The sequence below is a fragment of the Pseudopipra pipra genome, chromosome 9 (assembly GCF_036250125.1).
Source record: "Pseudopipra pipra isolate bDixPip1 chromosome 9, bDixPip1.hap1, whole genome shotgun sequence".
In the NCBI taxonomy this organism is placed as follows: Eukaryota; Metazoa; Chordata; class Aves; order Passeriformes; family Pipridae; genus Pseudopipra; species Pseudopipra pipra.
The window spans coordinates 14,434,684-14,447,900 of NC_087557.1; the positions used below are offsets into that span (position 1 = coordinate 14,434,684).

The 13,217-nt window shown below is 40.3% G+C and overlaps 1 protein-coding gene across 6 annotated transcripts in view; it reads left to right on the forward strand.

The window, feature by feature from the left end:
• Positions 1-13,217, forward strand: part of BCAR3 (BCAR3 adaptor protein, NSP family member) — a 90,963-nt gene that overhangs the window by 75,417 nt on the left and 2,329 nt on the right. For all 6 annotated transcript variants that reach the window (XM_064663959.1, XM_064663958.1, XM_064663962.1 and 3 more), the window contains 7 exons: positions 3,834-3,962; positions 5,081-5,523; positions 6,115-6,215; positions 8,004-8,644; positions 11,303-11,418; positions 12,238-12,409; positions 12,609-12,732. In XM_064663959.1, the coding sequence (XP_064520029.1) occupies positions 3,834-3,962; positions 5,081-5,523; positions 6,115-6,215; positions 8,004-8,644; positions 11,303-11,418; positions 12,238-12,409; positions 12,609-12,732 (1,726 nt within the window). The remainder of the gene's footprint in view (positions 1-3,833; positions 3,963-5,080; positions 5,524-6,114; positions 6,216-8,003; positions 8,645-11,302; positions 11,419-12,237; positions 12,410-12,608; positions 12,733-13,217) is intronic.

The window sequence follows — 13,217 nt, forward strand, 5'->3', positions numbered from 1 at the left end:
AAAAAGTGAAACACCAACCCCCCCCAATCAACCAAACAAAACCCCCAAACCAATAAACCAAACTCTTGATCACTGTAGGGAGGAATTAATTAATAACAATTGAGATAAGACATGAAGGCTAGAACACGTAAGATGCAATGTGGGATATATCATGTGTGATTCTCCTCTCAGGTATTTTCATATTTCACTGGTATAAGTACTTCACTGGAGTTGTTGCAGATGTGAACTGGAGAAAGAATTCACTGCCAGTAGGCAACAGAAGTGACTGTGGGACTTCTATTTTGTTGACTACCAAATTCATTCAGCACAGTCTAATGTGATTAATTCAGTTAGGATGGTTGGCACAAGAGCTTCCTGTGTTTCTTCAACTGTGTTTTATTGCAGAATACATGGAAGTCTTTAATTTTTCCCCTAAATTATTTTAAAATTTCTTTTTACCATCCACTTCCCTATCTAGCTGTAAACGTATATTCAGCTTGCTTTCTGTCATTGAATAGGAGCCAATAAAGTACCTTAGACAAAGAAATAAAGTGAGGGCATACTACTAAAGGAAGGTTTGTCACTGTGAAGTTAGTGCAACTTTACAGCATACCATCGCTGCCCATTAACTTTTGGATGCTATTGGGAAATGAGGCTGAAGTATCTGCATCCCATTGTGTGGAACAGGTCACCTTTTCTTTTAAAGGAAAGCCCACTGACATAGCTAATTACACTGTCCTAAGCTTACACTCTTCTTTATTTACAGACTAACATGTTTGCAGCAGGTTGTGCCTGGAGTGATTTTTGAGCCCTTGCATGAGGTGAAGTTTAGAGCGTGTGCAGAGTTTCTTGCAGGGCCAGGGGCCTTGGATACAGTGTTTAGCATAGAAAGGTATAGGCTGGTATGATTACAGACAGTTCATCAGTCCCAGTTTTCCTATAAAGGACCTGAGTTGTATAAGAAATCAGTCTCAGCTAAGAAAAAACTGTCCAGGAAGACATGCTATTACTGAACTTGCTTACCTAGGCAGTTTTCCCCTTGTGTATTTTGGGATTTGTGCTAGCCACAGGAGTTGTTTCACTAAGTTCAGAGTTGCATAAGGGTTATTTAAGCATGTTTGCTTCACCTCAGGAGATGTCTGACCTCTGGCAATCAGAGTATACTCTGTGTGGTAGACCATGGTGGAGATTTTTAACAAACCAATAATCATGAATGTTAACAATTCAGTTGGTTTGGATTCCTTAAGTGTTTTTCTTGTTGTGTTGTTAGATGTAATTCAAGTGCAACATGTGTCTCATTACATTTATTTGAGTAATAAAAAATCCATTTAACCACCAGACGAAGTTCTAGGGTTTTGTGCTGTATTTGTAATTGATGTGTATCTCTAACTTGATCATCCTGGGTTTTTTAAGATAAGTCGTGTCAGTACCGTGGATAAAATTAGTCCATACGCAAAGCCCTATAGTTCTTGTTGGCTAAGAATCTAACTTTCCTAAGCAAATGCAGTTATTGCCTTTATATGCTATATTTTGGTCCATTTCCAGTAGTTTTGCCTACCACTGAGATACAGCAAGATGCTTTTGGCATGATGGTAACAATTCGTATGGTAGCTTTGGGTTCTTTAAGATCTCTCTTCAGTCAAAAGCATCTTTCAAAACATTAAATACAATTCATGTTAAAGTAGTAGTTCCTTTCAGATGATTGACAAAACACACAGCTGTGAATGTAAGAGCTTGGTATTCCATTACAGCTGGATGCTGTTGTTTACACTTGGAGGGGAGGCTTTAAAAGTTCTCCAGCCACTTCCTTGTGCAGCCAGGGAAAAAGGGGCTCTTGAAAAGTCTCAGCTCAATTTATGTGCTCTTCACTCTACCTTCAGGTTATATAGATACTATAATCCCTGCTATCATTCTGTAAGATGTGTCAGTGAAATGGCTGTCAGTTTTGGAATCATTTTTAAATGGATACCCAGCCATTTGAGTTGGGAAATTCAGCTATGCTAGTCTGGTAGGGCACAGGGATCTGGAGTGGAGGGCAGATTTTTGGCTTTACTTGACTGTGTTTTGACACTTCAATATGCTTTTGGACTTTGGTCCTCACCAGTCCCCTTCTGTGACTCTTCCTACATCCAGTAACTTCACCTCTTCACATTGTACATGGCTTTATGAAAGAGCCCTTGCAGTGAAGGTCTTCTTTTTTTGTGGCATGGTTTCTTCCTGAAAGATATACTCCTTGTTGAAAATGCTTGTCCATTGTGAACCACATTTGTATGGAAAAATAACACCCTATTGTGGTTCACAGAAGGGAAACTGGGGTGAAAAGTTATTCTTTACTAGGTTGTTTTTATCTTTTGCCCTTCTGTGTAAGCTACTACATTCATTTGTGTTTGTCTAGGAGAAGCCTTAGTTCTCTCTGAGGAAACCAGAGAGAAGAGGAGAATTTGCCTCAGAATTTCTCTGGGCTCCCAGCATGCTTAAATAGTCTTGGCAGCAGGATGCCTCTTCTGGCATTATTCCACCAAAAATCTGCTGTCTGGTAATCTGTTGTAATTCAGTCTGCTTGAAATTGCAGGGAGGATTGTTGAAAGAAGTGTTAAATGTGTGCCACCTGCTCCCACGGTTAGGTGCTGTGAGTATTCAGTGTGAAGAAGAAAATGCTATAGAGAGCAAGTGTTCATGGAAAGAACAGGATTGGTGGGCAAAGCATTCCCAGTTCACTTTTAAATAATGCATGTGTTCCATATTCATCTCAGTGTGTCAGTGAAAGGAACCTGTGAGCTTTGGCTCATATCCACAGCTAAGAAAAGAAATCCATAATGCACTGGAGCAAAATGTTGCATTTTATTCTGTGCTGCAGCTGGAGGCCTTTTCTCTCCCCTTCCCTTTTTTTTAAAGTGATCTTTCTCTTAAAAGAGTGTATACTCTGATACTTTGATCAGTATAGAATGTGTTGCCAGGCTTTTGAAACTCTTCAGCACAACAAAGAAGGGCTGAAGTCCCAACCCTGAGAGAATGAAAGGAAGTCCAAAGTACTTCCCTTCACTGACTGCTTATGAAAGAGTTTGTGGCCTCTACCCAGAGAAGATAGCGCACCTTACTTTGTTGCCAACACTGCATCCATAAGGACTAGTGAGCCAGAGTGGTCCAGTATGAAGCTTGTACTCTAGAAGATAGAATTTTTCTGGAAAATCTTACAGTGGTTATCTAGTGGTGATGGAGATATCTTCAAGCAGATCTCTTGCTTTTTGTGCTAAGGGGCAACAAGAGCTTTTTTCCCTTAGGAAGGGAACATCTTGGGCATGCAGATTTAGACAGATAATGACCATTGGAAGTAAGTCCTTTAAGGCTGAAATTTTACTTTGGCAAATTGTTTTTTAGTGCAACAGAAATACTGAACAACTGTGTATGTCCAGGTTTGCCCATCTTGATGCATTTGGAATGTTCTTAATTGGAAGAGTTCAAAAGGGATTAGGAGGAAAGAATCTGAATTTAAAATGAAGCTTAAAGAGGAGGAAGAATATTGAAGCAGGGCATTTGTGTCCAGCTCCATTTTTTTGGATATAGTTAGAAATCAGATTGGAAAGAGGAAGTAAGAGAAGTGACTTTGTAGGTGTGTCGTTACTAGTTTGGTTTACAGGCAGAACACTTTGCTCCGTTCCGTGTGGTGTAGAACAATCACATGTTATCTCACTGAGTGCTGAGTTTTGCAAATACAATCTAGAGAGCAAAGCCAAGCCAGCCTGCTGAAAGCAGCACCTGCATTCCAGTGCAAGTCATGTGATGGAAGTTATAACCCAGGTAAAATGTTAATCACTAAACTTGGCACAGTTGAAGCTTTTAATCTTTTATTGCAGTTTTCTAGGGAGAGGCAGGTTATGGACAACAGCCCGGAAAAACTGAAGAAGGAGTTAGAGGAAGAACTGCAGCTGAGTAGTGAGGACTTGCGTAGCTATGCCTGGTACCACGGACGTATTCCTCGGCAGGTACGTGGTCTTTGCATTGCCAAATGTGCTTTGAGCTTCTCTAGACAAGCACAGTTTCACTGAAGTACTATACACATCTCTGATATCTGCATTGATTTAGTAGAAACATAATGCCTATTTGTATGAAAGCTATGGTATTTATCACAGCTTGGCATAAAATGAGACTGAGGAAGGACTTAGGGGAGACCCTGGTGAAAATAAAGATATTTCAGGATTGTTGTGCACTGAATAAAGGTGGAAATGGAATTTAAACTTTATATGAGAATACCATGCCCACATATTGTTCAGGCATACTGACGTGAATTTGGTTCAGCGTTCTTAACCAAAGTTAAAATGTTCTTGTTAACTTTCTTTCTTGCGCTTGGAATTTGGGAGAGAGAAAAAAACCGCAACAAAATCTATGCAATAACTTAATTTTGATCCTTACAAACGCAGTTAAAAACATATTAAGGCTGTGGTTGGATCAGAGCTTCGGTTCCCGAGCACCTGGAGCTCCCCCTGCGGGCTTCCCTCCCCGCCCCACCCCGGTAGGGAGAGCAGGCTCAGCACCCACTCACGACACTCGGCTCTGACGTGCGTCGGTTTTAAAAGCACATGAAAGGAGTAACTCAAAACAGAAAAGCAGGATTTCTCTGACTACTCCTAGTCAGTAGTATTCACGTGCAGTATTCACAAAGAATAAAAAATGAAAGCTTCTGTCATTTAAGGTAATAAGGAATGGGCAAACTCCGGGATCTCGTAGTAATGGCTTCTGAACTTCAGTGTGACTGTCTGTTCAGATGCTTTAAACTCTAAAATCCTGGATCATTGCTTTCCCTTCATGCCTTATTTTCTTAGCAGACTAGAAGAAATGTACATGCAAAAGTGGATCATTCTGCTGGCTCCTTCCAAGAAGCCCTTCCACATCTCTGCTGTGGAATGAGCTTTTAATTTTAGATTTGGAGACGTTATTCTTATACCACACTTCATGCTTTGCTTTATATTCATGGCTTTGTATGGCCTTCCGGAGTGGCCAAATTAATTATTATGTTTAAGAATATTTTGTTGCAGTGTGTTGTTTGACTACTTGTTTTCTGATTCTGAAAGTATTTTTTGTATAACTCTCTTTTTCCTCCAAGGTGGCAGAAGACCTAGTTCAGAGGGATGGAGATTTTCTGATTAGGGATTCTCTCTCCAGTCCTGGGAACTTTGTTCTTACTTGTCAGTGGAAAAATACTTCTCAGCATTTTAAAATCAACAAAACAGTTCTGAGACTCAATGAAGCCTACTGCCGTGTTCAGTATCAGTTTGAACTGGAAAGTTTTGACAGTATCCCTGGCTTAGTTAGATACTATGTTGGGAATCGTGCACCAATATCAAAGCAGAGTGGAGCAATTATTTTTCAGCCTATCAACAGGACTGTGCCTCTCAGGTGTCTAGAAGAAAAGTATGGTGTAACTCCAGTCCAACAAAAAGAGCCAAGTACCCCTGAGGGAAAAACAGAAACTGCAAAAAGGCTGAGTCTTGGTATATCCAGCATGCAATCCCCGGAGCAGAGCATACCCAGAGGAAATCTTTTGAGGTACTTAATTTTGCTGTACTTATGGAAGGAAATGAGGTAACTGTATCAGATTCTGATGTAGGTGATGTGCATTTTCACTCTGATTTGAGATGGAAGGCTAGGCATGAGGGTTTGCTGATTTTTAGCAAAAGATCAGCAAATCCACAAAGTGAGAGCAAATGTAGACTCTGGAAGCACAACAGCACTGCAGCTTGTTCTTCAGTGACTTGGCAAGTCCTGACTGCTTAAGACAAAGGATTAAAATAAAATGTTGTTGCTGCTCCAGAGAAGTCTGGTTTTCCATATTTGACTCCGGAAATAAAAAAGCCAAGTGTGGGATAATAGATCCCAATTTCAGTGTCCAAATCAAATGTTCTGTTAGAAGTTCTTAGTGTTCAAAGAAATACCCTCAGAAGTGCTGCAAGGTGACACATGGTATAGCCCATTTCACTGCCACTGCAACATCATGAAGTACTTTTTATTATTATAAACTGCCCAAGTGGAAAGCTAATGATCCTTGCACTGTTTATGATAAATTCTGGCAGTTAGATATGTATGTTAAGAGTGTTACATATACTGATGTGGTTTTGTTTGCATTTTTGTTTACCCTAGAAACAAAGACAAAAGTGGTAGCCAGCCAGCTAGTTTGGACCATGTTCTGGAGAAAAGATTCCCTTTGAAGGCTCACCAGTCAGAGAGTTATCTGCTAATAGGTATGTTTTGTAATTAAATGTTTCACATGTAGAATCTGTGTGTCCAGGTGGTCTGTTACTCTTCAGACCAAAGTGAGAGTGCTGAGTGTTCTGAGCACTGTAAATACAGTTATATTTAATGGCCAGGGTAAGCTGTGTTAGCACCCTGCTTGCTTTTTAGGTCACTGAAACAGGATTTTTATTTACAATGCACCAGCTAGTTGAGTACCTTAGCACACAACTCAGCAGGCTTTCATGCCAAAAAATGACAGCTACAGTTGGCATTAATATCTTTTTTGATGGTATTACCTTTCTTCACTTGTGCTTTACAAGAACTGACTTGTTTCAGTCATGTCTTTCTGACAGAAGTCTATTAAGTAGAAGTGGTGTTTCATGGAAATTCTGGTAACCCCTTTTTCTCAGGGTAAAGTATGCGGATGTGGTAAATGTTCCTCACGGGGAGAAAAGAACTATGATGGCTTTTGTACTCAGTTCTGTCCTTCTCTCTCCCTCATTCTCTCTACCCCTATCCCTTTTGCTTTTTATTACTTTTGCTCTGTCTGGTTGTACAGCCACTGTAATCTTACTCCAGGGCTACACGGTGTGCCAACACTTGACCAATTGTTGATTGTGGCCCTTTCTTTCTCATATTCTTCAGAGGTTTAAGCAATTGTTTCCATATTAACACACTGTATATGGAAGCTTGCAATAATGCATCTCTTCCCATCTGGACAAAGTGTTTGACTTTCAGGGCTGCTAGTCATTTTGAATACAATACTGTTAAAATTCATAGTTATTGTGGAAAGACTTCTCATGGCAAGGAGAATGTTAAGTATTTGTATAGTGAGGCTGTATTCTGATAGAAAAGATGTGCTCCTGTATTTAACAGTGGGATGGACAGACATTTATGAAGCAAGTTTCTGTCCATCTGTAGCTGAATTGATTATTACAATCCATGGCTGCAAAAACTTTTCTTTTGGTACTATAACAGCCTCAAGAGTCCTGCCGTGCATTTTGTCGTGGGATTCTTCGACCAGGTTGTGGTATCACACTGTTTGGACAGGCTATGATTTGCAGTTTTTGTTTTCTATCTGGAATCAAGTAGTAAACCCCACATGATGCAATAGCCACTTTGCTGTAGATACCACCAAGTGCACTGAGAATTGCAGACTGGGAATGTCTGATACAGGGATCAGTCCTGTATTGCATGCAGAGGTTTGTATGTGCAGTGGGTACAGGATGAGGCATAGATACACAGAAGTATGTGGATGTGTTTCTCCAGCTCTTCAAATTACCTACTGTTCCACAAAAAGATTAGCATCCCTGAAATTCATTCCTTCCATACCTTATTGCAGGTTCAGACTTGACTTTGGAAAGTTTTGCTTTCATCTCAAACTTGTCATTCTCAGAAATGACTCATCTTTTATGTGGTGTGGCTGGAAGTTGCTGTTTTTATAGCCTAGATCAGGTTACTAAGAAACCTCCTATTCCAAGCCATGGAGGCCATCCAGCTCTGACAGTATAGCCTATGTATGCAGCAGGGACTGGAATTCTTGTCAGCATTACCACAGAATAATACTACGGTGCAGCTGTTCCATGTATTTGGGATTTGGGGAGGATCAGCAAGTATATGGAACTTTCTGGCTAGCTTATTCCTCAAAATGTAATTACATATACATTTTTGCCAGCGAATAATTTACATGATCTAACAATATTTTCCTTAGGAAATAGCATTAAGAGATGAACTCTGGGACAGGGTTCAGGAGTTGTATATATTTTGGCCTTCTAAAATGCCATTTTCCCCTGCAGGTTCAAGACATCCATCTCGATTACCTGAAGCAGAGACAAACTCCTGTCCAAGTTCACCTGCATTTAGAACAGGCAGTGAACCATCTCTAAGCCCCACAGTTGTTCAGAAACTCACCCTGGAGTCACAAGCAGGGGAAGCTCTGAGAGGATCAGACAGTCAGCTCTGTCCAAAGCCTCCACCTAAACCCAGCAAACCCCTGATGAAGCCCCCAGGTTCTCCTTTGGCTTCCCACAGTTCAGAAGGACACTACTGTGAACTAAACCCTACCAGACATCCTGCAGCAACAAAACAACACTTATGTCAGAAAAACAGCTACGTGGAATATCTGACACGAAAGGAGAGGGGAACACACTCATTCAGGAACTCTGAAACGAGCTATCTGATCCTTGACGATGATCATCCTACAGTGAACCCTGCAGATCCTTTAGAAGCTTCAACTCAGATGGCTGAAGAGGACATCATCTTTTCTGCACCTGTTTTTGAGACAGTGTCTAGTTTTAAACCAAATGATTTTGAATCCATACTACTTCCTCCTGAAAACAAGCCATTGGAAACATCAATGTTAAGAAGAGTTAAGGAGCTTTTCACCAACAATAACCCAAAGATTATTGCACAGCATATTCTTCGAATGGACTGCAAGGTAAAAAAAAAAAACAAGTTCATGCATTTTATTTTATATTGTGCAAGTTTAGACTTTTCAAAGAACTGATTTGAAAAGATTAATGGGTAGATTTGCAGCTAATGTAATGTTCGTATTGCTTGCAGGAATTTTTTGGTGTTTTTTTTTCCATTTGGAGAACAAGAATGTTTACAAACTCTTTGGACCAAAGGTCTCTCATCATCCTTGACTTTACTCAAATTCTCAGTGTTCCATACATCTTTTAAATCTCTTATCAGTTGCTGCATCTCTATGAATCAGCCTTTTTCCTGTAGTGCAGGAAGAGTTATCTGTGCTGTAAACATTGGAAAGAACTGCTCATGACAGGAAATGCTAGTTAGCTTGCATGGGCAAAGAGCAGACAGACGTTACCTGGTTGCCATATGGCTGGTTGTAAGATATCATGTTCAATGGAGCTAAATATATTTAAACTTCTAAAACCAGCTGCTCTTCTAATCTTTGAGTTCCTGTCTTACAGCTGGATAGGTGGTGTAGGAAAATAGCTATCGGGACTAATGCATTTCTGTCCAATGAGAGAACTGTATTGTTAGTGGAATTGCTTAGAAAGACGTAAAAACACAAACTATTTTTCACAATGTAGACTTTGATCAGCTGACAGGACTTGGAGCTCAGCTGTTGAATCAGAAAGACAGGAGAATCATCTCCTAATGAGGTGATGACTGTGTAATGAAAGGAATGTAATTGCAGTGAATCTGCACCATTTTGCTTGGATGGCTGAGTGCTGTACCTGCAGAGCAGCTAGAGGAACCAAGTGGTATGGTGGGTATCTAACCCCCAGGCTTTGTTGGGTTTTAGTTGTTTGGGTTTTTTTAAGAGGAGTTTGAGAAACAAAATGTGGCTACTTACTGGGCAACTCCATTGCAGACAAGAAAGGAAGTGGAAATGGTGATGCTCCAGACAGAACATGTCTGTAGTGCTCTGCTGCACTGATGGACACCGTGGCTCTGAGGAGGGGGCAGTTCCCTGGAGCAGCAGTGGGCTGAGGGTGTGTGTGAGTGCCTGCCAGCTGCTGGGGTCCTGCTGACAGCAAACACAGCTCCTCTCCTCAGTAGCTGCTGCTAACTAAGGCTCCATGGCAGACAGAAAAACTCAGCTCCACAACTGCTTGCTCTTTTCAGAAATGGTAGATTGAGGCTTCTTTACTATGGTTCCAAAGTAGTAACTGCGTTCTCTAATGTTTAGTTCCAAAATTCACTTTTTTCTTCCTTCAACCTAATAACAACAACTAGAATATCTTTAATATATTGTTAAAGAGTGTTGCTTGAAGGCATAGGATATGCATGCCTTAGAGAGGTAGTAAGCATTTATATGTGTGTGTATATATATATTATAATCAATTAGCTCATTACTAGACTCCTTATTTTAAATACTATAAACTTTGCAATGGCGTCAAGGAGCCAACTAGCCTGATGGAAGTCTGAAAGCCTGTACAATTAATTAAGAGTCATTGGGGGGTTTTACAGAAACAGATTTTTGGATTTTGGAGCAGGAACAGTAACTAGCTGGGACATGTAGACGTGCCTACTTAATCTTCATCTCTCAGTGCTGAACCAATGCTTGTCATTCATTGGCAATTTGTTGCTAGAATGCACTGATAAGAACTGCATGAAACAATGAGATTGGCATGTGAATTCAACCAGAATGAATGCTTTGTACTGAGATCCCTGATAAGGCTGAAGTTCTTAGGTCTTCTATGTGACATCAGTTTGCCTTTTAAATAATGACATTTCTAATCAGGAATCACCCATATTGATGTGATGAGGTGAATATTTGCCACATGTATGTCAGTGATGGAGGAGCAACCACTGTGTCTCTGGGGCTTCATATTACTCCTATGTCTCTAGAAGTGAAACAGGTTTCTCTACAGTGCTACATTTTGTACCAGCGAGGCTTGTTGTACAGCCCAGATTGCTTTCGACTTTCATAAGCATGAAAGCCTGCTGATGGGTGTATCAGAAAATTGCAGGCAGATTGATTTGTAAATGTGTCAACCTACAGGCTTTAAACCAGCAGATAATCTTACATTATCATATGAATGTGTTTTTTATTATTATTAGCATATATAATTGTCATTGAGATAACCAGTAGCTAATGCAATGTGTTTAAAATGCAAAGACAAATTGATGGGGTGTCAGCTTTCACATACTGACTTTGTTAGGCACTCAACATTCAGCATCCTCCTTAAGTCCTTTTTCAACTTCACCTTTATGAGGACCCTGTGGTGTAACCAAGGACATTCTGAGCAGTCATCTTTTTAGAAAGGAAAAAGGCAAAGCAAGTGTGTACATCTTTAAGGCCAAAGAGCACTGCCTCTCTAACAAGGACCAGGCTGAGAGCGCTGTATTTCCTGGAACTTCATCCTCTGCTTCCTGATAAAGCATTTTGGTTACACCTTTTGTTTTCTGATGGCTGAATAATGTAAAAAAAGTATTTTACTGACCTTTTTGTGTAAGACTGAATCTGCCCAAGTTGATTTTTCCTTTGATGCCTGTATTCTAATGTTGCATTTTGTGCACTTAGCTATGTAAGCCCTGAGCTAACCTGGAGTTCTCTGTGGCTGGGGGGTTTTTTGAAGAAAGTTAGTTTCAAAATTAATGCACAGTTTTTTGCCCTTGACAGGTGGCCAGGATAGTAGAGGTTTCTGAAGAGATGAGGAGGAATATGGGAGGGAACTCTGGTCTTGAACTGATTACCTTGCCTTACGGACATCAACTGCGCCTTGATCTCATTGAAAGGTAAAGGTTCCTGTTACTCATTTCCAGGGCAGATGGCCAGAAGCTCAGAACATGGCTACACTGTACTCCTCATTTCCTCAAAGAATGCTCTCCTGCATGTTTCCTGAATTCACATGTACAGATTATTTAGTGAGATGGCACATAACTTCTTTTTGCATAGGAAATTCTTGAAGGTTTTAAGGCAACTCTACACATGTAGTACAGGGAAAGAAAGGGGAATGGCATTGAAAGCAGGGTCCTTGGAGCAGCTGAATGCCATCAGCTCCCCTTTACAAGCTCAAGTATTAACTAAAATTCAGGAATCTATCTGAGCATGTAAGTGTGCATGGAGGAGACTGAAAGGTAGTAACCTTCTGCAACTGGGTAGAGACCAGAGGATCTAATAAAGTAAAAATGATCAGCAAAGCTTTCTGTAAAACCTCTGCACAAGTTAAGGGGGACCACTTGGGGTGTTCTAACCCTGATGTACAATTTCTGCTTCATATTTTGGTATTTTGATTGCTGAAATCTAGGAGGGAATGTCACAGGATTTGAGCATAGAGGACAAAGACAAGTGGGGCAATTTTCCCAAAAGTGTTCATTCATTCATTGCTTGAGCAGAATTTTGTGTAGTTCCTAATATTTTAGAAGTTAAAATAGTAATTTAAAGCTTGTGTGTATATATTCCATATGATGTCACTGTTGCTTTTGATGCAAAGATGTTGGTAAAGACTTAAGTTTGCTGGGCACACCAAGGTAGAAATATACTTTTGAACTGATCTCTGAATGCATGTAAATTTAATAATTTGTAACCAGTCCTATAAATTGATCCACTTACAGGCACAATACCATGGCAATAGGAATAGCTGTGGATATCTTGGGTTGCACAGAAAATGTAGAAGATAGAGCAGCAACATTAAACAGAATCATCCAAGTTGCTGTGGAGCTGAAGGATTCACTGGGGGATTTATATGCGTTTTCTGCCATTATGAAAGCACTAGAAATGCCACAGGTAAAAATCTGTTTCTCTTTATGTTCCAAAATGTGGAATTGTTTGATGGGTTTATTTAATTTAAGCAACTTCTTCAAGACTAGAGAGATCATCAGAACAGAGTCTTCATGACTATTCCATGATTCTATGACTAACAGTGTACATTTCCTGTGGAGTGCTGTGGAGTCACTAATGGGTATTCCCTATTTTGTTTGAACAGGTCAGTAGATTAGAACAAACCTGGACTGCTCTAAGACATCGTTATACCCAGACTGCCATTATGTATGAAAAACAGCTGAAACCATCTTGCAAAGCTTTGCATGAAGGACAGGATGAGTGGAATAGTGAGTATGAGTGACACTGGTTTCTCTTTAGCCTTTTACCTCTCCCACTACTGATTTTCTGTGTAGGGAGATGAGGCAGCTGCTCTTTCCACAGCTGTGCACTGTATGTTAAAATGACTGTGTAAACTTGTATAATGCAACATGACGAGGAAACAGAAGCTAACAGTCTGCCAACCAAACATCAGTGTGTGTTTGTGTGCCTGTATCCCTGCAGAATATAACATTCTTTCCACACCCATACTTCCTCTTTGTGGACAGAAACTGAAACACTGCATCATCTTCCCTCAAGACAAGAAAAGATCTCCTTCCTCACAGGAGAGTTAATTGTGGCAGATTTTGCTTTTTAGTTGTTTGCCTGTTGGATCAGAAGATGAATCCTCAAATAGAAAGAATCAGCTAGGCAATTACTCTGATTACTTCAAGTGCTCCTGCACCCAATTCTTTGGAGCTCTAGTTTTTAAAGGGGTGCAAGGCAGAGAAAAACA